At 36.7% G+C, this 27,846-nt stretch overlaps 1 protein-coding gene across 4 annotated transcripts in view; it reads right to left on the bottom strand.

The window, feature by feature from the left end:
• PICALM (phosphatidylinositol binding clathrin assembly protein) overlaps positions 1–27,846 on the bottom strand; it is a 72,171-nt gene that overhangs the window by 21,652 nt on the left and 22,673 nt on the right. The window contains exons 2-13 of one of the 4 annotated variants that reach the window (XM_050903465.1): positions 20,094–20,236; positions 17,776–17,851; positions 16,415–16,517; positions 14,137–14,230; positions 13,513–13,624; positions 12,067–12,173; positions 10,827–10,868; positions 10,022–10,107; positions 8,646–8,769; positions 8,162–8,298; positions 5,696–5,796; positions 226–375 (exon numbers count right to left, since the gene is read on the bottom strand). In XM_050903465.1, coding sequence (XP_050759422.1) covers positions 226–375; positions 5,696–5,796; positions 8,162–8,298; positions 8,646–8,769; positions 10,022–10,107; positions 10,827–10,868; positions 12,067–12,173; positions 13,513–13,624; positions 14,137–14,230; positions 16,415–16,517; positions 17,776–17,851; positions 20,094–20,236 — 1,275 coding nt within the window. Of the gene's footprint in view, positions 1–225; positions 376–4,810; positions 4,835–5,695; positions 5,797–8,161; positions 8,299–8,645; positions 8,770–10,021; positions 10,108–10,826; positions 10,869–12,066; positions 12,174–13,512; positions 13,625–14,136; positions 14,231–16,414; positions 16,518–17,775; positions 17,852–20,093; positions 20,237–27,846 lie in introns of all 4 variants that reach the window. The other 3 variants (XM_050903473.1, XM_050903486.1, XM_050903480.1) reach the window with 3 other exon arrangements.

The following is a 27,846-nucleotide window of genomic DNA, read 5'->3' as shown; positions in this document are numbered from 1 at the left end:
ATAACTAAGTTCCTTTACATCAGGTAGAATCCCATCTAGGCAGCCAAGCAAGCATTTTAACGCCATTTTCATGGCACAATTACTAAATCAAGTTCTAACATAGCACAAAATCCGTCCCAAATGACCAGCTTTTAGTTTCTGAAAGGCCCCACAAATATACTTTAGAAACTGAAATAATGTTAAAATTTTTAGGAAATAGGAAATGAGTTTAAAATGGTACTTTACCAACAAACATTTCATGTGTGGGTGTCCTACTGGTGAAAGTAGATACATCAGAAGACACAGACAGATGAGCAGCATCATTAGTTTTTGTAAGGAAAGGATTTAGGTTTGGAAGGGCATCATCAACACTATCAACAGTAGCAGAAAAAGGATCTGTTCGATTCCAGAGAGCAAGAGAAAGAAGAAAAGGGAGATGGATTTAGTTACATGCTGCTTCCTAGGTATAGAAGAGTAAGAGTTAAGAAGAGTCCAGGAAGTATAGTTTTCTCCTGACATCTCTAAACTTGGGATGACCTAGCTAATTGTTTAATTTTCAAATTGTCCAGAATTATTGATTCTCTGCTCAAGAAAAATATTACAGATATTAGCTACACATTTACTTTTTTTTTTTTAAATTAATACCATCTTGGTCTTATAAAATGTGCTTCTTCCATAGTGTGTTTTATACTGAAAATCAGTATGGTATTCTTCTTTGAACACGATCACTTTTTGCTTCACTTAGTCATGTCCTGACGCTTGCAACAAATTCTCTGGAGCGGAGACTGCCTCTTGGCATAACAGAGCCCCAGGTGCTAAGCAAGGATTCAATGCAATACCATCCTGAGGATAGCTTTAAAAACCCAAACAAACAAAGCCAACAGAGCTGTACTTTTCCTTCTTCTTCAAACTGTGTTTATGGATTTTTTTTTTTGTTACTGGGCATCATGAAATTTTCAAGAGCTATGAATACACCAAGGTAGCATACAGGACAAGGTAGCATCCAGTACCTAAAGGGGGCCTATGAGAAAACCAGAGAGGGACTTTTTACAAGGCTGTGTAGTGATAGAACAATGGGGAATGGCTTTAAACTGAACAAGGGTAGATTTCAATTAGATGTAAAGAAGAAATTCTTTACTATGAGGGTGGTGAGGCACTGGAACAGGTTGCCCAGAGAGATTGCGAGTGCCCCGTTCCTGCAAGTGTTCAAGGCCAGGCTGGATGGGGCTTTGAGCAATCTGGTCTAGTGGAAGGTGTCCCTGCCCATGGCAGGGGGGTTGGAACTGGATGAACTTTAAGGTCCCTTCCAACCCATTCTACGATTCTATGACAAAAGCACTCTCCTTACTACCTGGGGCATGAGGAGCAACAAACTTGTTGTGGATATGCCATTAGCTGCAAGCAAGCAAAATCCTGCTCTGCTTTGAGGGACAACAGTCAGTGAGCAGCAACGAGGAAAACGTCCCTTATTAAAAAACACTGTTGGACTGTACTAGGGAATGAAGGAAACGTGGATCTATGTGAGTCACTTCCCGAGGCACATAGGAGAGTTCGAGGTTCCCTGAGGACGGATACAATTGCCAAGCTAAAATTCTCCTGTACTCCAGGATCCAACAGATAAACAGCATAGGCAAGGCAACTACAGCTCCTTCTGTCAGCAAGTATTGTGGTTTAGCTGCCTGGCTTCAAAGCACACAAATCCTTGATGGAAAACTCAAGAACTCACTAGTGAGATCAGCCAGAGTTGCATCTAGCCCTATTTGTTTTATCACAGTGCCTAGAACTGCAACTTACTCTTCTAGGCAAAACCACTAGAGAAATGTCTGAATAATAATTATAGGAGAAATTTCTTGAGTACTTCAGTTTCTGGCTTTTTTTTTTTTTTTTTTTTTTAAAAACCTGGTTAGATTACAGATTTATCCACAACTCTTGTAAATACTACCATGATGTGTGCAGCAGCTTCAAAGTGTAAGTTATTTTCTCTCCCTGAATCTGACCCCCTGATTCTTAGCTATAAAACCCACATCACTTGATAACATGTAGATTTCAGTCACATGCAAGTCCTAAGGAAAATTAAATTTTAAACCCATAACTGCATTATTCTTTGCAGGCTTAATACACGCTTTCATTTCCTGCGAACTCCAGATATCTTACTCAGTAAGACCTGACTTCTCTCCGAAATTGCTTGGCTGTGTTGCAAGAATGAGGGAAGTACCTTAAAAAGCCTTTTCCTAAGTCATTCAGTCAGCAAAATGACAGTGTCAAACACTAAATAAAGGATAAGCAGAATAAGCTAATATAGTATTTGTCATATATAAAAGTAACACAAAACTTTGCATTGTCTTATCTATGTTTTAGATAGTAATATTACCACCTAATGCACTTGTGGAGATGCCAATCAGCCAGTCACCTGAAACCGAGTCCTTGCTTTCAGGTACTGCTTAGAACTGTTGTCTGCTTTGAATGCTATTCTAGAAGCTCTAGAACAAACAGATCTGACAGTAAAACAGGTCAGATTATCCTTTGATCAGCTCCTGCTTGCTTTTTGTGTTGCTGCTTCACATTCTTCTGATTCTATTGGTTCTCCTTGTAATTGGAAAAAAAAAAAAAATCAAACAGATAGTGTGGAAATAATCAGTTTGACCTGATACATTTGTTTTGCTTCTGAAGTTTAGGTACAAATTGATAGCTGACAAATATACCAGACACAGCTGGGATGGTCTCCGAACAATCCCAATAAACAGCTCAGATAGAACAATATGAAAGAAGCTAAAGAGGACAAAAAGGTTTTAACCATAATTGTTTGAAACTGCTGTTCATTGGAATTATTTTTACACATGCACTCAACAGGAAAGTTACTACATACTACTTTCTGTTCCCAAATCCCAGCATTGTATATGGAGCTTCATGTATTTTGACTAGTAAGACAACACAATACAACTTTAGATTATCAAGATTTTCTCAGAAATGTAATCTGTTCTCACACTCTTCGCTCATCTGCCTCATTCTAATTCTAGCCAGTGTGTTCAATCTTGTCCAAGTCTCAAAACTTGCCAATGCTAGTGACAAAGGTAACTGAAAATTAATTGGGTTTGGGTAATTTATATCCTTGCATATTCAGATTTTAAAAATTGCTGTCTCTCCTGACAGCAACACCTCAATGTTTCCAAAGCCCAATTTCATCCTTGAATACACATGGCATCTGTTTGTGTCAGTGGAATCACTCTGCACCTTCAGGCTATCATTAGGCATTAATGATTCAGGTGCATTTGAAAGAGAGTAATTTGAATTTTGCAAACTTCTACCTTTAAGTTACCCAACTAGAAGTATTTTACCTGAGAGAACAGTGACAAAGGCTTTTCAGCGACACCTCTTACAGTTTGAAAAAAGTAAACTGAAAACATAAAATTACAGAACCCGTCCTCCAGGAGTTTTTAACCCTGTTATGTTTAACATTTTTGGAAGCTCAAGACAAAAAGGCAGCAACCCAACTATAACGCCTTTGTAACCATTTATCCTTTTATTACACACCTAAGAGCCGCTGCATAAAATTTTTAACAGCACCTGATGTTAGTCCATTGCAACTTGTAGCTGGTTTGATACTTTTCTCAAAGTCACCATATACACCAAATACAAACATCATCATGTCAGAAAATTACCTAAGGGAGGGATGCCGTGCAGTGGTTAGAGCACAGGACTGGAAATAGTTCAGGTTCCATTCTTGGCTCTGCCACTGACTTGCCGTATGACTTCAGACAAGTCAGTTAATTGCTCAGATTTCCCCATCTGTAAAATGTGGAAAGCACTTCTTATCTACCTCACCTATGTGAAGTGAGTGTTCATGTCTGTAAAGCTGAAGAGGTTTTGTTTTTTTTTATGAAAGGTAACACAAAAAATGGTGATCCCAGAATTTTAGCCTAAAATTTTAGCAGACAATCTGAAATCTTCACAGTTAATTAAATCTTAGAAGTATTTAGAAATGTGTCAATAGTAAGCAGATATATCGATGACTATTACTGAACACTCTCACCAGGAGTAACACAACATTGAACAAACACAGATGTTGAGAATCAATTTTCAGGTTAATAAAGAAATGCTAGACTGTGATGTGACCTTCAAGAGGAAGATAATTTCCCCTTTTATCTCTCACCCATGAAACAAATAGGACAAGCTGAAAGAGAAGATATTTTCCAGAAAGCAAACAAGATGAGCCAAAACATATTTCTCCATTTCTAAATGCTAAGCCTATTAAACATCGGAATTTGTATGCATAACTCAATACACTCCTCACTGCAACTTTCTCAAAAGATGCTCTGCTCAGCAAAACTAAAGGACAAGTAAACTACTTTTATTTATTTTTGAAGCTACCACATATATTAGTATTGCCTCTGTCACTCAAAATTGTGTGTTATTTCCCTACAAACAAATGTGAGAAGGTACACAAAACGCAAAGTACACAGCAAAAAGTAAACAGGAAAGTAGAATACATACACTGCTTATTATGAAGATATATTAGATAACTGGAAAGATGTTTAGGAAAAGCTATAGCTCATAAAAAGAAATAGTGAAGTAAAATTTCAGAACAGGATTATTCCGATGCCTACAAAACTTTCTGAAGCAGCAACTCCCAATTTTTCACATCATAAAAGAAAGCATTTTTGCAAGCATCTGATTTCTAAAAAAAAAAAAAAATCTGCAAATAGCCACATAGCTCAGGAGTTTACTATTTTATTGAGTGTCATTTATGTAGAAAAGTAAAAAGAAACATCTTTATAAGAGATTTTTAATCCTCCACCAGTATAACCAACAGTGCAAGCAGGCAATATGTTACCTATATCAGAAGTATTCTGGAACACTGCAAAGCAGCAAAGAGAAAAACAGCTTTGAGTAAATGAGTAAATGCTTTAACACTCAAACTAATCTTGAAGTAACATTCATGACTTTCTAGAACGCTCTTGCTTACCTCCTTGGTTTAAGAACTTGCCTGTATCAATACGATAATCTAACATCTCATTCAGCCCACCCTAGCAACTGGGCAGAACCATAATTTGGCTACTCCGAAGTAAATTCCAGAGGGAAGAGTTCCTTATAAATTTTGTCTCTTCACTTAAAGAGATCCAACGACAGCTTTTGCTAATTTGCCTTTGTAGTTAAATGAAATACAGCAGAGAATTTGTAAAGAGATGCCTTATTTTGTTTTCAAGAACTATGGCTTTTCTTGCCTTCTTGGATGAGGCCTGAAAGGAGGCAGTTGTGACAACTATGGATAGTTCTGCTCTATTATCACCCGCAAATTTGATTTAACATTAGACAAAATTTAAAACGTGTATTAAAAAAATTCTGTACTCAAGTTCCCGTGTATGCAACATGGGCTATCTGGCAGACATCTTCACAGAACTGACTTCTCACAGCTAAGTTTCTGTAGCTTGCTATGTGACTCTTGAAGACAGCAGTTACGAGGCTGACAGAGCTGGTCAACAATTAAAGTAACTTTGCTACTAAGAACTCTTGTATCAGAATTCTTTGTAATCACCACATGCTCCTACATTATTTTAATCCATACCCAGATTTGACTTTTTCCACTCTCTTCATCTGCTTGTAGCTTGTCTTTGCAAGATCTCTGTCTTTAGGGAAGAAACAGCCCACAGACTAGGGGAAACATTTACAGGAATCTGGCCACAGCAATTAGAACCTTAATCCAATTCAGAATTCTTACCTCCCCAGGTACTTCCTACTTGTGGAGCAGCAGATATAGGATGGACAGACGGATGAAATGTTGGCTGCAAATCAAGCAGATCATTTGGCAGCTTTGAAGTGCTACAAAGATAAATTAATACAACTGTTTGAACTACATCACAGTTTTCAATACAAGGCAAATGCTACCGACTGTCAACAGTAAGGAAAGCTTTGTTACAAATTGGTTGTTACAAAATGGATAGAACTAAGCCAAAATCAGAAAGTCTGGTGAACTCCACATTTTCAGTTCTGTGGAAAAGTGTTAATTTAGCAAGCTAAGTTCTGTTATACCACGTGACTTGTCAAAGCTGTCTAAGACAGGAAGACAACCAGTCTTCTCATCTTCCTCACAGCCCTACATCAGGGCTAGAACATGTTATGTTCAGCAATCTTCAGCAGCTTTTAAAATAACCTCATGAAAGCCCTACAGTATGACAAAGGCAGACTGACAGAATGAACTCTAACGGGCTGCACCACCAAAATGTTACATCTAAAGTCCACAATTCTTATCTTTCCACTTTCAACCACTGCTGAGAAAGTGGCTTACATCTATGAGCTATTAAAGAACTTTGAGGAAAGCAAAATATAAGCAGCCTTGAAACACTTGATCACACAGTCGTGTGAATGAAAGCTCATTTAAATGCACATTTCAGACTATTCAAAACCAAACTGAGACCTAAGAACATCACATGGAAATGAAGAGTGAAGTCTTAAATACAACTGCTGCAATGAATTCAAGAGTCAAACAGGAACAGTAAAATTCACCCTCTTGCAGAGAGTTCATTTCACACTTTAAATTACTCTTGAAAAAAAAATGGGGTACTGGTGTTCACTCAGAACTTTTTAGCACACAAAATGAACCAAAATTTGCACGTACGGCTGCTACTACGGACAGAAGCTAAGTCACTATGGCATCCAAGCATCTTTTGAAATGAGACTGGCACAAGAGTTTAAAGGCTAGTAGCAACATCCTAGATCTCTGTATATTCTCTTGCTGACCCAACCACTTGTATCATTCAGTTTTTACTATTTTGTTTCAACAGTGATTGAAATCACATTTTGCCACTACTGCTCCTATTAAAAAGCAGCATGGTCTGGCACAGCTCTAATGTGAGCAGCAGAACCAAGATAATTTTCAAGGTAAAGCTTGTTCAAGTTAATGATAGGGATTAATCAGACACGTTGCATCTAACAGCAAGCAACGGAACTTATGACCCAACATATCCCCTTCATGGCAGCTCCTGCTGTAAAATCTGCTCTTTGCTCATAGTCATACTGCCAGCAACTGAATTTAAACATGAAGACAAACTAGCATTTGTTTTTTTAGAAGGAAATGCTCTTGTTTTCACTATGTAGCGTTTCTGGCTGTTTGAAGAAGCTTTATCAGATGTTTCTATGTTTCAGACCTCTTAAGAAGCAAGATCAGATATTCAAGTTACTAGTTCAAAGCTTATGCCCATTTCAAAGATTTTGGCCTCTAAAAAGCAATTTAAAAGAAAATATTTTTTCAAGGAAGTCTTTCAGTTACCAACACTGACAGATTCTCTAGCTCCTTATATGGAGCTTATATGTGGTTCAGCTCTTCTCCACATATCTGGTATCAAGTAGTTTCCTGCAATAGCTTTCTAATGGGGAAAGACGGCTGTCAAAGTGCTGACTACTTTAAAAGAGCTCACATAAGATTCTACTGTTCTAACAGAAGAACTAAGCAATCCTTTATGTTTAGGATCACACTCAAAGCAAAAACATGCCTTCAGAGAGCTATTTCCTTCTATACTGATAAAAGCACTGTACCTTCTGCTACTGCTTGATTTGACAGGTATTTTACAGAATGAAGATCACACACCTACTCATACCAACAGTTCCTGCTAGTCAAAGATCAGGATTAGTGTACAGTGAGTAGTCTTGCACTATCCTTGCAATTCCTTGCAGACAGAGATGTTTAAGATACAACTCAAGACTGCAAAACCTGCCTCTCCTTTTGAACCGTGTTTCAGGCTTTCCTTTTTCTGAAAATCTACCGAGAAAATTTGTTACCACTCTACTTTTAAAGATCTAGAAATGCAACATTAAATTCAGTATTATCTTTATGACCTCCCAAACTGAATTTTTATTTGATTTTTCCAACTTGTAAGGTTCTTTGGGTACAAAGTGTGTGTGTTTTACAGTTCCAACTGTCTGGCTCACTAACAGCAGCTACAAGGGCTGTCAGCAGTTGGTTCGTATCAGAAACTATTCCACAAATGGATGATGAAAACGCACACTTTATGTTATTTATGGCAATAGGTTATTTTCCCATCAACTTTACCCAAAACATCATTTCTTATCATATCACTAATGAACTCTACATCCAACCAACCTTCTGCAACGTACACTCTGCAGCAGAAATTTAGAGGAAATCCTAGCTGCAGCGCATCTGACAGTGAAGCAACACCATTAAGCATACCTGTTTGAAGAGCTAGGGGTAGAAAAAATATCAATGGCTGGTGTAGTCATTATGCTTCCTGCTGCAGTTGACACAGGAGAAGCTGCAGTTGTTAAAGAGGTATGAGGTTTCTTTGCAAGTTCTTTTAGACGTTGCTCCTGTTGGGAAAGTGAGCTGGCATAAGAAATCCAGAAACAACATTTGTGTATATGACTTTGGAGGTAAGTAAAGCAGAACTAAAGAATTATTTTCATTTATTCCACACACTAGTGTCAGCTACTTATAATTACAAGAGTCAGTGCTGCCACAAATCCTTCAGAAACGATTTTAACAAACCCTCCACAAGTTGTATGGTATATGTATATAAGATTCTACTTCCAGCACTCTGCCAACAGTACGTGTTCAGTATTAATAACTTTTTTCCCTTTGCTCCTTTAGGAACCTTAATAAGCTATCAACAGGAACACAGGAAAAGTGTTTTCAATTAAAAATTCTGTATGCCTACCTTTAAAGCTTTTAAGCGAGCCTGTTCTTCCTCTAACGCGGCTTGTTTTTCCCTTTCATCAACTTTTGTGAGGGACAGGCCAGTGCTTGCAAGGGAAGAGACTGCATTGGAAAGGGTGGTAGCCCTAAAGTAATTGGACCGGAGAAAAGCTGGCTGTTAATAGGTGACACGTGATAAGATCACCTAGAGAACACTTTGCTTGTATCCTCCCAGTCTCCTTCTGAACTCTTCATACCATTGGTTATATCTTACACTGTACAATACAAAGTGGTAAGTTTAGAAAGATACGCCATATGAACTGCAAAATGAAAACTCCTGGAAATCATGCCATCTACTCTTGTACACTAGATTCTGGATTTTCCTCCTTAAATGTTTCCCCTCCAAACGGCATCACAGAATTCATGTTTGAAGCCTTTGCTCTTTTCCTGTTTGCCTAAGATGGCATTATTTGTAGATACACGGGAGTCTCCAATAATCTGGGCTCCAACTCAAATTGTTGCTAATTTAACAGGTTTAGTTAAGAAACTATCAATGCAACTAGTATATCCCAGAGGAAAAGTTTGCAATTTATCATCATGTTTAAGAGTGTGCAAAAAGATTTAACACAAATACTGAACTTTTAAAACAAACTAATCTTACAAAAGAAAGCAAGTATTCTGAGAAGTAGCTAACAAAATGGTGCTAAGCCCTCATATTGTCACTACCATAAAAAAAGAACATATAAAATATTACTGCCTTATTTTTTGAATGTGCAATAAAGAAATGCTATTTAATTTTGCAAGTCTTCGCCCCCAATATTAAGTTTTTTAGAATTTAAACAATGAAGTTAGTTGCCTAGAGGACTTCTCTAAATTGCACTTTGTGTTTTAGCAAGCACTCAAAATCAGTGAATGCCTTTTACCATATACATTATGGCTTTAATCCCCAATTACTTTAAAAATCCATTCTTAATGTAAGGCCTTCTGGAAGCATTTCCTTGCTTTTGACAAAAAAGGGATTAAAGTTGATATAGAAGAGTCTAAGGACATTAATAAATAAATGTTGCGTACCTTACAGAAGTCTTATTATTAACATAACATGAACATTTGCAGGCAGTAAGTGAAAAAACCCTTAGTTTCTCTTCAGAAGTTCAAGATTAGATGTTGAAAGTATAACTACTACACAAGGGATCCTACAGCAAGTGCTTGCAGCTCCTTAGACTGTAGTTCTGTTGACCTGGAAGAAGCTGTCTTAAGTACTCAGCAAAAGATACAATAACTTGCTATTCTATCACTGCTAATACATAGCCTACACAAACCTTAGTTTATAATGAAATCGAAAATAATGGATTTAACATTCGATTGAATGATTGTTTCAAAGGACAAGGGCATAAGCACCTGCTTGCAGCTGTGGAATCTTTGATTTTCTTCCCTTCTAGAGAAGCTAAATGTTGTTCCAAAGCATCAAGAAGGCTACTCGGTGCCTGCAAAAAGAGACATTCGGGAACAGATTTGAAGAATCTAAGGCAAAGCAAATCAGTAGTTAAAAGACTTTCAGAAAATGCAACTGTAGGGCAACTGGTACAACAGCTCAGAATACTTATACTGCATCTTGGCATCCTGTACATATTTAATTACTTAAAGTATCAGGTGATGTACTCTCCTCACTACATTACTCTGTCATAATGACTCACCAGTAAGTACTGAAATATGTCAAGAGACGTTAAAATTAACAGCTAGGAAACAGCAAGCAGACAATCGGAAGCAGCCAGTATTTCAAGAGACACTAAGAAGAAAATTGTACCTAAAGTCATTTCTATGTGCATGCTCTGCAAGCCTTCACAATGATTTAAATGGGCATGTAGCCAAAAGCAAGCCTGCTAAAACCCACAGCTTCATAATATCATGTAAAAGTTTCATTATGTGAACTCACAGATCTAAATTGCGTCTTCAAGCATGATAGAAATAAGGTTGTCTTAAAACTCAATTAGAGTATGACAGAAGTGATCTATAATATTTTACAATAGGATCACTGCATATAAAAGCCAGACTCTGACAGAGGTTGGATTTAATCACAAACTTGGAAATAACCTGGTGACAACGTATGCAAGAAAGCATAAGTGAATGCCATGATGCCAAGTTTTTCTGATTACGCAACCCCAAAACAGACATGTACTGGCAAATACATAATAGGTTTATCTACCTGGGAGAGATCTGGTATGTCTCCTCTGTCAATTCCAACTTGCTGTAATAAAAACAAATGAGCTTCAGAACCTGTTTGCTTTTGTTAAAGGCAGAGATGCTCAAAAAGCAAACAACATTAAGATGAAGTCATGTAAAAAGCACAAACCTGTCCATATACATTTTAAATCTCTACAATCTGAACTCTATAATGGTTGGTTATAATAAATTCTTCTGTTAAATGTATACACATTTGAAGTAGGCATGTTAAAGAGACATTTTAACAGATACAACCTTAGAAATAAAACAGAGTAAGAATCAAATGTTTCAGAATTTTAAGGCTAGAGAAGTTTCCCACAATTTATGTGGTAAATTCTCAGACCTACTGATATAGAGCATATATTTGCTAAAACAAAGCACCTTCAAAGTTTTATAAAGAAACCGTTTTTTAAAATGCAGATCAAACTTAAGATGTTCTGCAGCAGGATATATATTGTTACAATAGAAAGATTAATACTCTCAACTTCAGTTGACAGTGCTTTCAACCAAAGACGGCTGAAGGTATTCTGTCAGGACAGACAGCAAGCCAAGCTTTATGGCTTAATTTTTTTAAGAGAGATATGAATAGTGAAGGAAAGCAAAACAAGAACAGGAGCACATCTCAACTGAGGAATTCTATAATACTAGGACATCAATTCAGCAATGCTTCAGATACAAGAATGCAACAGACTAAATACATTTAAAAAAACCACAAACAAAACATTTTGCAAGGTAACTGCTTTTTCCTCTATAAAGGCACCTATAGCCAAGACATCTATAAAAAAATAATCACATGTTCATCTACTTGTCTCAATTTCTTATTTGTGAAGCTGTTATTTCATCTAAAACTTATGGCAGAATTGTGGGTTTCAAACTAGAATACAGCTAGAATCATAGAAAGCACCAGATCATCATGAAGTTACTTTATTTGTTTAAAGCAAGGTTTGTCTTCAAAGAAAGCTCACAATTATTATGTAACTGAGGAAATTTTAAAATGCATATTTATACACCCTCCTTAAGTAAAAGGTAAACCAGTAAGTATTTTGTAGTCAGGTTTTTCAATATAGTCTTCAAATGAACTAATCACCAGGGTAGAGACTGATGAGATGACCCTTGATGGAACTGCAATTAGGCTGGAAGGAATAAGTATCTGCTTTACGAGAAAATAAGCACTTTATAAGCTGTTTCAAATAAAGGGCAAAGCTTGGCTGACTAAAGTTTACCTCTGCAACTTTAAGGAACTCTGAGATCCGTGTCATTCTAGTGAGGAACTTCTTATATATATCAAGGCCTTCTTTGCACTGGTTCTTTTTCATATCAAAGTATTTTTCTATAAACAGTAAGAATACTTGCATTAAATAAGAAATCAAGCATTGTGCAAAGGATATGCAAAGTAAAAGCATATAAAACAAGACAAACAGAAAATGCCTGCAGATCTGTTTTATTATGTTAACTGCAGAAGTCACTATGCCTAACTTGCACCAAATGACAAAAGCTCCGTTGAACATGAGCTAATGATCGCATGCATGCAATTACACCTTACCTTGCAGGTACTAGATCTCACAAAAGCATAACCACCCTGAAGAGGACAATCAAGTTTAAGAATAGGTCACCTAGAGAAATGTAAATTCATCCTCTTGGGGACAAAAAAAAAAAAGGCAATTTTACAATCTGGCAGTCAAACGTCTACTCTATTCCAGTGGCCACATATCAGGCAAGATTTTGATATTCTCTGCCAGACTGATGCCTCTTGTTACGGTGTGATCTACAATGAGGTGCAACTGATTACAAAACACCAGTGCTGAAAGCGAGAGGGTCCCACCCTCCTTGAAATGGCGCTTTCAAGGCCTGTTTCTATATTAAGCTTCACTCAAAACATGAGTGAAAGCAACTGCAAGTTCTTCTTACTGAGGGAAAAGTAGTAGACAGGGGCTTCAGACTGGAAGCATGACTGTCCTTTACTGACTAATTCTGGATTTTGCTCTCTATTTTGCAAGCATTGGGTAATAACAGCAACCAGGTAGCTTGATCCAATCACAGAATACAACCAAACCAAGCAAATCAACAGATTACTTTCAACTCAATTATTTCCCAAATTTAGGCTCCCCTGCATCTCCAGTGTGTGCAAGTGAAAGGGCTTGGAACCCTGAATTTGTAATTCCCCTTAAAATATAAGATATGCTCTAGAAACATAAACCAACCAATCATTAAAACCAAGCAACATTAAAGTTTCAATAGCCAAGCAATCACAGATGCTGTGACTGCAAATTTGTAACTGACCATAACTTATTCCACTTAAAAACAAACAAAACCTGGTCTTGTTTCTTAAAGAAAAAAACCCATCAATAACATGCAGTTCAATGAGACAAAAAAAACAAAAACAAAAAACAAAACCCCAAAAAACCCAACAAAGCAGTGCAAAAAAAATGAAGTGAAGAAAATCTTGAATGGGCTTTGCTTTCAGAAATTTATCCATCTCTGTATACAATGCAATGGAAAATGCAATTGGATAGAAAAACCTTGGAAATAAATCTGAATTGGAAATAACAGAAATATTTTGATGTTTTACAGTAAGACTATTTCAACTTCTCAAAAAAGAGCAGCTCTTTGCGCTTGTTTACTGAGCTCCCTCCCCAAAGTTTAACATTGCAGAAAGCAGTTATATTTACCCAAGAGGTTAATAATCCCTTCGTTATATGCCGCAAACAGTCTAATGGCATCTTTGAAGAGGAGCATGAAGGCAGCATTAATTACACCATTTGTAAGTTCATTGCTATTGACCTAGGAAGATCAGAAAAAAGTTAATTTAACTGAATTGATCCCTTATTGGAAAACTTCTAGTTGAACTCCAGTACTCTGTCCCAAGGCACGCTTTCCAATGCTCTCACTGGCTATTAGTGGAAAGTAGCAGCATAGCAAATCAACACAGAATCTCTCAGCACAGAATTAAATCAAATCATTTTGGCAGACATTTTTGTTAACTAATGTTAACGTTAACTAACATAACTGAAGACAGAGGGCAGAAATAATCAACTTCTAAAGGAACAAACTATTCTTACTCAATGTACACAAACAACAGTAATTTAGCACAAAGCATTCTCTCCAGTGAGCATCGTATTTCTTTTTGCTGCTTTCTTGGGGGTATACCCATGAACAAAATTTGCGCTCTTTAAGCTGTGCAGATAACATGGAACCAAGTTCAAGACCTTTAATCTTGACCTATTTTACAAGCTTGTGCAGGTTTGTACAACAAAGTCAATAGCATGTTGGCATGTACATGCTGCTAAACTTACATTGAAGTCAAGAAGTGCATCCATTTGATTTTGTATAATTGGTACAGTTTTTAGGAGTTTTTCTGTGCTCATTGTTCTCATCACTCCATCAGCCCTGTTGTGCAAAACAAAAGAGAATTCTTCACCTGAATCTTGAAGGCAATTGTTAGTGAGAAACATAATGTAGAAAATAAAATAGGTCAGAGAAAACATTTAAATCATTGCCATTCAAAGCAGGCATTTTGGTGTTTAAGAACGCTGTCTAGCCAATACAACTGTAATAACTGCAGTGTACAAAAGCAACAACTTATTTCGCCAAAATATGAATCCAAGATGAATTTTTATTCAGAGGAAATGAAACTGATAGTGCTCAGAAATATAGCAGAGCTATGATGCATCAGGGAACCAAAAAAGTGCTCTGAAGGTTATTTCCGAAGCAAATTTTTACCTATGCTTTTTCCAATCACTTGATTATTATTTTGTGTTAGCTTGGATGATTTTCAACTAAAAGCAGTAAGAAAGAATGAACAACTGTGGCAATATGTTTTTCAAGCTTTTTCAGAAAGATTACAAGGACTACATGACAATTCCTTTTAATAGCTGACTACCAATATTTGATTTATTAATTGTCCAGATTAAATAGACTAAGACCAAAAATATCCAAGAAAAGCAACAACCAAGGAAGAGTTTAAATCACCTCAGTGACAAGAAACAACTGCTTTCTGTAAGACAAATCAGACAGCCTTGCAGTTCATCAGCATGCACACAGCAAACCAAATGTTTCCTGCAAGTGCAAATCTCACAGTGCATCTGCACAGAGAAGGCTGTGGCTGTTCTCCAGGCTTGAAGGCAATGGGGAGAACGCTGCTTCCAGCTTTCTACTCGTGCTGCATACTCCCTCCTAACAGCAAACAGCAACTGCAATAAACCTAAAGTGGCAGGGCATGCGTGCAGAGCCCCTAAGAAAAACTGAGGTGTGGAAAAGGTAGATTGCGGCCACCAGAACAGTTATTCCTGCTGGCTCACAGAAGGACCTCCAGGCACATGCTGTGAGCTAAATAATTCACCTCATGAGGCCTAAACCACCTGATTATAAAACAATTGTGTGTATCTCTGGTGTACCTGCAGCCACCTTACCACACACACATCCTATATGTGGAAAAGACTAAGTGTTTGGTGTTGTTGGGACTCCAACCATCTCCAAAGGCAGAAAGAGCAAAAGGAACCCAAGCATTCCACTTTACTTTAGCTTCACATTTCAAAACCAAATGGACTGTACAGTATTAGCAAGGAGGCATAAGAGATCTGGACAGTGATCTCAGGCCAATTTCAAATGCCTTTGTAATACTAATGCCAGATACCATTAGACAGCCCACTACTGCAGTTAACTCATTTAACAGTTTAAAGTTGAGATTTTTGTGGGTTAAGAATTAAGTTTTTAGCATCAATATAAATTATCCTGTGTATGGATGATAAAGGATGCCCAAATGTAAAACTAAAATTATGTTTTTAAACTTTAAAAAAGCACTGCATACAAAGATGATGGAGAAAGATGGAAAGATTCTCAGCCATGACCAGTACACGCTCTCCAGCCTTCCTGATGGCAGAGATCTCCAGATTAATTCCATCGTTCACTATAACATGCAATTTACGCAATTACTGGTGCTCTGCACTGTGTTATTTTACATGTAAACAGGTACCTAGTCTCAAACAACCGATTTCTCTTAAAGGACCTCACTTTCCAGGGGAAAGTTTAATTCCTGTAGACAAACTCAGAATAGCATCTACTACAATGTTCCGTTAAAAGCATGAATTGCACTGCCTTTACAAAGGTAGTAAACTTCATACAGACGTTTTGGGACAAGAACAGAGAAACACCAGGAAGGACTGCAAGGTGTTTCACAGAACATCTGTCACTTAAACATTCCAGAGCTAGAAGCACAAGTAAATTGCATAGTCCCCTATACTACATGCAAGACAAAGTAACTTTGTGATGTATCGTGGAAGATTTGTCCAAACTGCCACTTTTGTGATATATAATTTGATGCATACCATTTTTCATTCCTTTATATTAAACTGTCAATGTTTAAAGAAGCAAAATTACAACAACTGAAGTAAAATATTTTTGCAATATACATAAATTGGCAGTTAAGCCTTTGCGTGTCACGGGAGATACTCAATTGAGAAAAGCAGACATTACTGTCTTGTACTAAGCTGGAGCCAACACTGGTATTTTCCACTTCAGTTACAGGACATAAGACAAAACCTCAAGATGAGCAAAACAAAATACAGTCCTTACCCTCTTTTTACTTTTGTGAAGTCAAAAGCCACTTGTCTATAGGAAACTGCCTTTTCATTCAGATATCTACTATACCGTCTGATAAACGTTGACATGTCATAACCTAAAAAACAAGTTTCAGAAGCTTATTACTTACTTAGTCAATTAAATATCAAGAACCTTACTCTAAATAAAGTGCAAGATATTAGCACAAGACAGCTTCATTGTATTTGTGCCTGATTTTGTACTTAATCTGTGTTACAAAGAACCACGTATGTCATAGTGTTCACCATCTAAATCAGACAATACTGCAAATATCTAGAAGACCTGAACTATGTAGAAGTTTACGCTTCGCTTCCTAAGGAAATTACTTACAAAGCAAAACAAAGTATTTTTATGCAAGTTCTCTCATACTCTGTTAGAAATTATTACCAAAAAAGTCACATGATGCATTCACGAAGACATTTGCGTCAACTTCACAACACATGCTCTCATTTACAACTGAATAGGAAAAAAAAGGCACTGAAGGAAAGATTAAGACATGACAGAAATTTTCCTAGGTTAAGACAGTGGCGAGAGGAAATATTTTGACAACTGTCAGTCTAAGGATACAGACCAAGAAAAAGATCTGTTCATAATCTGTACTGAGACCATGGAAGTTAAGACTCAATAAAATGAGGCAATTTGGTAGACCCTTGGTTATCACTGAGAAGGTTTCTGTGCCCAGGCAGCCACTCTGTGTGCCTGTTTTAGTACACTTGTGGCAAAAAGTAGAAGCACCTATATACAAAGTAATGCAGAAAGTAAAAAACCACCTCAGGAGGAAAAAAGACGACAGCTACATGTATGACCAGAACTGCACTGAACTGCAGCGTAACAGTTTGGAAGGGTATTTCAGTTGAAAAATCCGAAGCAGACAAAAACTTATTTGCCCATAGAATTAGTCTCAAAGATGGATGGAAAGATCTTCAAGCAATTTCCCAAAAAGTTAATTTATTTTTATTTTTTAGACACAGTTCTTGTCTCGCTGACATGCCGTATCTGATGTACATATGATGGATTTTTTTGAAATTTAACTTACTAATCAAAATATACCTCTCCAAACAGAGAAATCTCTTCAGAATTAGCAGGAATACTAAGTCAGATCTGTTTAGCTAAGAAAGTTAGAAGCATTTATAAGCAAGCCTTTCCTAAAGGATGCAACAAATTCCTCCAGCAGACAGCTTCTGCCATGCCACAACAGCATTTTAAATTAAGAAATGCAGTCTGGGGTAAAACAGACAGAAAAATTACTTCTTAAATGACACAGTCCATTAGAGTTACGAAGTTGTATTTACTGTCCCCTGGCACACTACTAACTTTTAATGAAAAAGACGCCTTACCTTGCAATCCACTTTTGTCTAGGAAATTGCTCAAATTAAACAACGTGTTTCTGGACGCCAGATACTGGATAAAACGCTAGATGAAAGGAAAAATTGGAATGCTTTTACTATATTACCAATGAGCTGGAACTGAGGTAACAGTACTAGAAACGCTTTTTATCCAGCTTATGAAATTCAGCTTTTATACTTTAAGATTGATTTCAAATCCAGAAACTATTACAAAAACTCAGCTAAACTTTCAAATGAAGCTACTTACTATTTTTTATGCAAAAATTTGTGAACAAAGCAAAGTCACATAGATACTGCATAAAGGCCTCTGACCGAAAGACTTTGTTTATTTTAAGCCAGAATATGGAACTGGAAACTTCTGAAGAAATCTGCCCAAATACGTTCTCATTTTACACGCTCACAATTGTTTCACTAACTTCAATTTTATAACAGTTGATTTCATTTTACGAATTAGCCAAAGTATCTTTGCTCAGCATACAATTGTAACGGTACTTAGCTTAAATATGAAAATAAGGTAATGTAAATGTTAGTTTGCTTATAAATCAAACGTTAAATAAACATAAGAATCCATATAAAACATTAACACAATATCACACTTAGTACATCTCATTAGTTACACATAATTCCGAATTATGTTTCACAAAAGGAATGATGCTATTTTCATCCTGTAAAGACACATTTCAGATCACTGGCACCACATCTTAATTTAGTAGGAAAAATAATTTTGCCTTACAAACCATTGTATAGAGAGCTTCTACAAAAATAAACCAATCATTCACTTGCAATAACGTTTTGACAGAGGAAAAACAGTTCCAATTAGTGTAACATGTGCTCCTGAATTATTTTCATTAGCACAGATACATAGGCTACATAGAAAAAAGACTGGAGAAGAATAAAGGCACTCAGTACTTAGCCATAAATGAATTAAGCAAAAGCTGGAGGACCAAACACTTTTCAGTTTTTTTACAAAGGGATTTACAGATTCTCTATAGACTTCTAGACATTTTCATAAGCACTCAATTTCCATGTTAATTGTTCAAGTACTATTTCTAGCTGCGAAAAGTTTCATCTTGAGCAGCAATCTTACCCTCATTACTTCTGTAACACATCTGGCATGCAAAATTTGTTTGGCAGTTTTATTCTTAAAATGGAAAGTATTTCAGACAGTGGTCCCATGAAATACCTTTAATTACTATGAAGTGTATTGGCATCAGTTTAAAATTTGTATGACTCAAAGTGCAAGCACAGCAAAAGTGTATAGACTCTATTTTGGAAAGTGTCAATTATCCCAGTGATAATGCTTAAAGTCAACATGAGGAGTTTGCCCTCTTGTGGCTTACTCAGCTTCAAAGAATAGATTTTCACCAAGACCAGAAATAGTCTGCAGCTAATCTGCAAGAGAAACCAGTGTGTATATATATACACACATATATTATTTTTTTTTAAAACTTAAAACCCCCCACAATCCAGCCAGTCAGCCAGAGGAAGCAGTTATGTGACCTGTAAGAACTCTGAATGCAACCTGAAATGGAGAGTTTTGGTCCTCTCTACAAAATCCTACTTGTAATTTTCTAAAGGTATCCCTCTTAATTCAAAAATTCATATAGCTTACATTATACTGACTGTTCGCAGTATAAAGGAATGTTTACAAACACTTTCTAAGAAAGCCTTAAAAGTATAATTTTGATTTTTTAAATGCAGAAGATTCAAGCTGCTGCTATGCTTGGCTTGGTATTTCGAAAAATAAGGCCCCATAGGAATTCAAGTTGTGGAACAAAATGAGCTTATTCCTTTTTGTGTAAATTGGGGGTTTGTTTAATTGTTCTACAGTATTCGGCATTATTTAGATGTTCACACTTAAAGCCAGCTCACAGGCACACATTTGTCTCCACTGCAAAAGGTTAGGAAGTGATGGTGGAAATCAGTTCAGAATCGAGTTATCTGGGAGAAAAGACCATCAGGAGTAGCTAGAGCATGAACCTAAAAATGCTTCCATTTTCAGCTTTCAGAATCCCATTCAAGTTAATTTCTGTTGATTTTGTTTGTTCGTTTTATTATTAGAATAACACCACAGAAAAAAGGTACCTCCAGCATTCAGGACACTTACTTTTGATTCTAGAATTACAAACTTTAAAGTAGAAACAAACTAAGTAGACAAACATATAATGAGACCTGTGTTCATGCAGAGTTAGACACAAAAAGGTAAAAATAAAGGTTTTCTTACAAAGATAATTAGTGGAAGCATTTAGCTGACATTTCTAGGAATGAAGTGCTGTAACTGTTCTCAGACAATTCATTTTTTGTATTACCTCATTTCCATACACCATTAGATGATGGGTTGTGATGAGAGATTTGAAGACCACTACCCAGCTGCTGTTGGTAGTTCTTTCAAACAAACTGTCTGCCAGTTGTGGGATGTTCACATTCATCTCATTTGTGCACTGGATTAAATCTGCAACACAGAAATTTTTGTTATTATTATGAGTTGTGTGAAGGAAGATCAATAACATACAAAAAAAATATCAGTACACTCATTTTATATAGTAATATTTTCTATGAAAACTGAGGGGCTTTCCAGTAAAATAAATAATTTCTTGAAAAGCACCGTGGCACTGGTCTACCAGAACCTTGTAATACAAACTCCACTCTGCTCACTGCCAAGATCCCTGGTCCTCAATTGCTTTTGCAGTTGCCCTAGAAGGTCCTGGAATAGAAGTACCATAATGACTTACACTATCTCTGACTAACAACTCCCAGCTTTCAAACATCTAAAGCATTAAACAGCAAAATAATTCTTACATGCTACCATTTAATCAAGTTTTACTGGAAGATTATGACTAGAATTAACTGTAACCTCAGATTTCTGGCCTCTTAATGGACCAGTAAACCCTTCTAGACATTGGTTCAATGTGAGTAATAAAAGATTCAAATACTGCTTAGTCTTGATAGAATGCAATCAACACCTTCAGAAGGGCAGAGGAAATGTTAAGTGAAAAAAGGAGCCTCTAGCTACAATGCCAGAAGCTGACAGATTAATTTAGTTAAAACAAAGTGGGTTGTTAACTGAAAAGATGGTTAGGAGCACAGCAAAACACAAGGTTGGCTAGCTAAAACAAAGCTATCCAATTTTTGTTCAACCTGCACTTCCAGTAGGCAAGATCTAGTGACTCTTCAAAGAGTTGTTAAAAAAAGTTACCTTGTCTATCTTTCTTCTAGATTTGCTACCATCACAACTGTATAACCATGAGGAGCCATACTTACAATACAACCAATACAATAATATATAATAATGCAGTAACTTATTTCCAAATGCCGATGAAGGAAACGATGACTTAAGATCATGATGCTATAGTGACAAATACAACAGGAGCAACTATATTAACATTCAAATGTGATATAACACAGCTTACTAGCATTTAATATGAAGCTTAACTTAATGCAACATAGTACTGATGACATTTTTCTACTATTACCACCCCCCAAAAAAAGACAGTAATTTCCCCTCAAACTGACAGCCCTGACAAAGGCCGTAGCTCAGTAAGGATCAAGACCCGAGTAAGCCCGATGCCTGCCTGTCTACAGGCTACTAAGACTAACTGGAAACATCCGTTTAATCTGAAACGTTTAACCTTTGAAGACAGTTTTATATCTTGCTATGAACAATCATGCATCACGAAGGACTCTTGAAAGACAGGACCCTCCCTTCAGCCAGAGAAGCAGGTAAGCATGGCTACCACAAACTCAGAACTAGTATAGCGAGAACTGAAAAAGCTGCTATTTACAAGTTTAAGTATTAAAGGAAGCAAGCAGGAAATGATTTCCACATTCAAAATGTAATAAGATGGAGAGATTAGCCATTCCTTTATCTACAGGTAAAACTGTGATGACTACAGGCATTCATGACCTCATTTTTAAGACACGGTTATCTATTATTGGATGATGCTTTGGGGCTGTTAAGACAATGCTAGGATATTAGTCAGCAAGAGACATGCTCTGAACTGGATCATTAAAACCAAGCCCTGCAGCTTCTTGATCTTCAGGTCTTCCCACCGAAGTAATAACACAAGCAGTTTTGTGCAAGGCTATCCGGCAGGAATCCTTATTAAATACAAAGGTATATGCATCACAGGATGTCAAGTCATACATTTTGGCATAAGAGGTGCAAGTGCATATTAGAAAGTGAGAACTTCTATTCTTAAATGCAACATTTGCCAAACAGTCAACAGTAACAAAGAAAGAGGTACCACTTGAAAATCCGCTATCTAACATTACTAAAAAAGTTATATCCATTCTAGATGATATTTTGTGCCAGAAGAGGTGTTTTCTGAAACGCCACTGGACTTTCAAATCATGTTTTGGTATCTGTTGCAGTGTGTAAAAGAAAACAGGCTCTGTAACCCAGCAGAAAATCATCCCTCACAGAACTGATGTTTATGTGAAACGCATATGAATGAACTTGGGGGGCAGGGGGAGAGAGGGCAGGCACACTAGGAAGGAGAACTAGTAGCCAACTGGGAGAGAACATAGGCAAGAAGAGAAGTGCACAGTCAAGTCTAGCCTTGAATGGAAGGAAGTAAATTTGCAAATGCAAACAAGGGAAAGAGTCACTGCGATACCAGTTACTACAAACTAAGTTTAGCAAAACATGAAGTTTCTTTGTCTACAAAATGCAGGTTGAACAACACAGATGCTTAATAATCTGCTATGTCCTGATACCCGAAAGTGCCTACATCATATATTTCAGAAAAGTTACATCTATCTAAAAGCTTCTTTGAAAGTATTTGCATGAGCAATGCTAAATAAAGAAATATTTGCACAGTTAAATCCAAATTAGATCAGCAATTTTTGTGCTAACCATAGCATAAGAAGCATAGTACAGACACAGCAGAAGAGAAGACAGTACCCTGCATCCCACACTGCTGCACTGCCTGTTCAGGAAGACTGTCACATACAGTGTTCTTGCTTATTTATCCTATTTCCACAGACACCCTTCATTAAGGGAGAGGAACAAATATATAATTATTTTCACATCCTACACTTTACACAACTCATGTCACACCCACCTATGAAAATACTAGCTATGTATTTTGAAACCTAAGTGCCCAAAGCAACATATCTCAAGACTGCTAGTTACTGGGTATGGTATGAGCAATACCACAGGCAGGTATATAACCAAAGGGCATAGCACTAAGGGGAATAGCTTTAACCTTAGAAAAGAACAAAAAAAACCCCCAAACCTCCCCCAAAAATCAAGCAAACAAAAAAGGATAACCCTTGGTGAAAGTGTGACGACTGTTTCATCTTTGATCTTCTTGTCATAGGAGAGAAGGAGGAGGATTGAATACTTACCCCCATCAATACTAGAGAAAGGAAAGTCACTCTTTCTATTGACCTTCTGCATTAATGCCCACAACACCTCACAGCTGAAAAAGAAACTCTCCTCGGAAGTACAAACCACCTATAAGCTGCTAAAACTTCCACAGCATAAGACACACAGCATCCAGATATTAAATAATAAATGTTGATCATTGTTTCAAAGAAGGCAGCAGTTAGCAACAAGAATTTTAAATTAAGCTTACAGCTGGCTGCGAGAGTTGTACGAGAGAAGCTTAGACAGCAATGAATACGCAGTCATATCCACGGATGTAGCTGGAGACAGCCCAGAGAAAGGCCATCAGGATGGCCAGGGCTTAGAGCATATGATGCACAAGAAGCGGTTGAAGGAGGTGGGTTTATTCCATCTGCAGAACAGAAGGCAGGGAGTGGGAATATAAACAATACCTTCACAGTCAGATGTTTCTTGGAGGTTCACAGCAAAGGGATGAGAGGTAGCAGTCATGCTGCACACAAGGGAAATTCTTATCAGATGAAGAAATTAAAAACCTCCACAATGAAAGTGGTCAGGCACTAGAGCCCGTAAGAGACCAGATCTTTTAAAGTTTGACATGGTTTAAGCAGGCGGTTGATTAGACAACCTTCTGAGGTCCCTTCCAACCTAAAGTAATCTACAATTTTATGTACTGTCTATGGAAAGAGAATGAGAAAATGGAGACAGGCAAAACCAAAGTGACTTAAAAAGTAAGTTAAAGTCCAAAAGAGTAGTCCAACAGGAGCGTATTTCTAAAGATTCCAAAACCTTAGACCTATTTAAGTGATACGACTTATGCTTTGAAGAACTCCATTTACCTACCTACATTAAATCACAAACCAAACTTCAGCAGAGATGTCAAAGCTAGATTTTCCTAGAAAACAGTTCTCGTTTGTTTTTAAATATTGTTTAGTTTCTTCTATTTTTGTTATAACAGTTAAATTTTTTTACCGCTAAATGACTTTCACATAATTCAGTTCTGTTTGGATTTATGGCTTTTTTCCAACAAAGCAAAGATCTTGCAAGGAATCATAACAAAGGTTTGGTCTATAGATATTTCAGTAACACTGAAGATTTGCAATTGCACCTGTACCACAGCAATTGTATTGCCTAACCCTGTTGAAGTTAACTAGTACAAAATGCGCAGTAAAATACTGTATAATACTCTGGGTAAGAAAAAGAATTATTTGCACTCCCAACCAAGATATCTACAGTCTTTACAACCGTTCGGCCTTCATTAAAGAACCAAGTGATTCATTGCTTTACACAATTGATGGTTCTTAGGTGAGAGAAGTCTAAAGGTGAGAAGTATAGTAAAAGTACAGCAAGACTGAAGATTCATACCCAAGAAACAAGCAGCGATCATCTACACAAAGCAGCTACTACAAAGCTATGATGTTGATTTGAAGTACAGCATCTACTCGACACTAGGCATATAGATGTGGATTAGCCAACCCATAGTAAGTGATCATGTGAGTCTTGACCCATGGCAAACATGAAGCAGGCAGGCTAGATAATAAAGCATCAAAGGCATCTGCCACAAATTATCCTAGAGAACACGTGTGCTTTCAACATGTGCCTGTGACCTAACTCCTTGTGCAGAACCTCATTCTGCACTAAGCAGCCTCCTAAGACAAAGCTACGAAAAACTGGTTTACTTTCCCACAAACAGAACCACTGGGTAACCTGAACAAGTTTTTAATATTTTTTTTTCCCAGAATCTTACCCATATTAATTCACAGTAAGATTATAAAAATTTGGCTTGAAAATAGCCTTCACTAACTCAGACTGTATCATTTGCAGTAACTTGACAAGCAGACTGAACATAAACCAGAATTACATACTTCACATACATACAGTATCTGATTATTTCCAATGGTTTACCTGCACCTCTCATTTTGAACAATGTTTCTATTCATAAGTATCAACCTGAAAATATTTACAAGAATCAAATCTTCCAGGCAAGAAAGTGTGCCCCACACCCCTAGTTACTCCAAAATAGGTCAAGCAACTGTGACAGACTCCCGTCTTGGTAACTATTGCTTTTTCATCTATCATACCAAAAATGCTATCTAGAGTGAGCACATAATTGGTTATATTCTCCAACATGCTGATAGTCGGGGGTGGGGTGGTTTGGGTGTTTGTTTGGGTTTTTTGTTTGTGGTTTTTTTAGTAATGCGAGAGACAGTATCCATTCAGTAAGCAGGTAACTGAAATATTAATCATCCAACATCAGTAGGCACAGACACTGCCAAGAGTTAAACACATTATGTTCTTCAGTAAACAAAACGAAATAAAAAACCAAAAACATAAAGGGAGAGTAAGGTAAATGACATCCCATTTAGCTAATTCTTTATTCATATATTCCCTCAGATACAGATGAAATTCTTTCAACCTCTCATATAATAAGTTTTAGCCAAACACCAAAAAGCTTGAAACAGCTAAACTGCTTTGTCCAGTAGTCACCTGCCCATTTTCTATATCTCACTGAATCTGAATTCATGTTTGCTAAAACAACTAAACACATAAGACAATTCTGGCACAAGATTCAGCAGTTGAGCTTGCCCCGGATGAACTGCTGCAAAATAAGGTTTTTTAAACACTTATGTGGAAATTATTTGGGAATAGAAATTATTCTAGACTACATAATGCCTTCATAAGTTGGGAAGCTACAGCAGAATGAGTGACCTATGGAACAGCATCTCCAAGTCAACAGTTGCAATGAAGGAACTCATTACCTCAGTGTTGATGAAAAAAATTAAGTGAAAATATGGCAATATATAGTTCTTCCAGATTGGCTAAATTTGGTCTAAAACAGGACCAAAAAAAAATCTTCAGAATAAGAGCACTCTGCTCTTCATTCACACTTTTGTGGATATTGCAGTTTTATGAATTTGACTGGAAAATAATTAGGAAACAAGTACTGCAATCCTGGGACGCAGCTCATATACAATATTCAGACTAACTACAACTAGAACAAAAATAAGTCACAGGTCCTGCCAGAAACTAAATAAGTTTGCATTCTAAGAATTAGCCCAATTTATTTATTTTTAAGAAGATACTAAAAACAGAGCTCAAAAAGAAGAGCTCCACAAGACAAGCATATCAGTTTACTACTGCTCCTGTTTAAAGGATCCAGTTTTCACACTGAAGCTATCCAATGTGTGAGTGGCTTTGCTCGGATGGCATGTTTTCTTTTGATACCTGCTAGAGTTACTACTGTTATAAAAACCTCAGTGTCCCCCAAAACAGCTTCTTACAGGAGTCAGGCCTGTGTTTGACATCCACCTATGGTCACAGAAATTGGTGTCACAAATGTAGTATTGCAATTTAGTGCAAGATTCAAGATGGAAATGGCCATCTGAACAACAAAAGAGGCAAAATTTGCCTTAATGTATATTTTAACTTCAGAAACTAACAAACACTAAAAGTACAAGGCATGATTAAAGACAGGCATGTATACCTTCACCACGTTAAACAAATATTTGATTTCTCCCAAGCCAGCATAAAATCAACATACAAAAGACACGACAGATGATTAATCAAGTAAACCATATGTTAACAGCCTGAGCTTATATATTCAGAATATGCACATACTTAGCTCCAGGTCCAGTCTCCAATTTATTCTGTGATCTTCCACAAACACACATTTAGACAGCTATACCCAATAACAAGCCCTATAGATGAATAGTTCTTTGATTATTTTTTTTTAAAGTATTATTAAAGTACCATCCTATTAAATTAAGCAAATAGCTAATTTCTTTGTATCATTACCTTTGGGCAGATGTGCATGTTACGTATCTCTGCCCTACCACAAGGTATTGTCAAAGCTTAAAGGTCATTCCGAATAGACTACACACTTTTCAGATAGCACGTTCTGCTTTATTTCAGATAAACTCAATGTCCACACAAGAAAAATACTATAAGAGATACATATATAATCACACACAAATTAAAACTTTCACAAAAAATTCTTAATACCCTACTCTTCCAGAATAGTCAGCATCTAAATACTCTAAAATACAAACTACCAAAAGTTCAGCATGCCAGGAGGAGAAGTGAAGTTACCCAACAAACTCTATGAAGTCGTCAGGAAGCTCTCATTTGCCTTAACACTTCGTCTTTTCTTCACAGGATGAAAGCCAAAAATTATTATTAGAATTTAAATACATACTGATGGATCCAAAGTATAAGCCAAGTATGCATCAGATCAAGTTTACCTAATTGGTAAATTTATAACTGAAGCCAAAACACATAGCAAAGCCATTTCTTTTTTAAATATAAAAGGAAATATAAAACATTTATTGAATGAGTTGAGTAATTATTCTTATGAAATTATGTCCACATAGAGAAGTTCAATAAAACACAATCCATTTAGCGTATGGATTAGCTTTCAAACTGAAGAGATAACATGCTAGTGACTGACATTCCACTTGCACAAGGGAACATTGTGGCTAATCATTAATGGTGGAATATGGGACAGTGTCTATATTTAATTCTACCCAAGAGTGTGCATTTGCTTATGATCAATCTTTTCCCCTTTCACCTACAGCCACACAAAAGGATTTCAGTAAAGCTCTTGAGATTTAAAAAGCTATTGATACAGGATTTTTTTTTTTCCCTCTAGGGGAGCAGTTTCTCCACAAGACCGAACATTGAAAGCTGAAACACTTTCATTTTATTACACTTCAGAA

The sequence above is a fragment of the Gymnogyps californianus genome, chromosome 1, assembly GCF_018139145.2.
Source record: "Gymnogyps californianus isolate 813 chromosome 1, ASM1813914v2, whole genome shotgun sequence".
NCBI lineage: Eukaryota > Metazoa > Chordata > Aves > Accipitriformes > Cathartidae > Gymnogyps > Gymnogyps californianus.
This window is presented reverse-complemented; position numbering and strand designations above follow the sequence as displayed.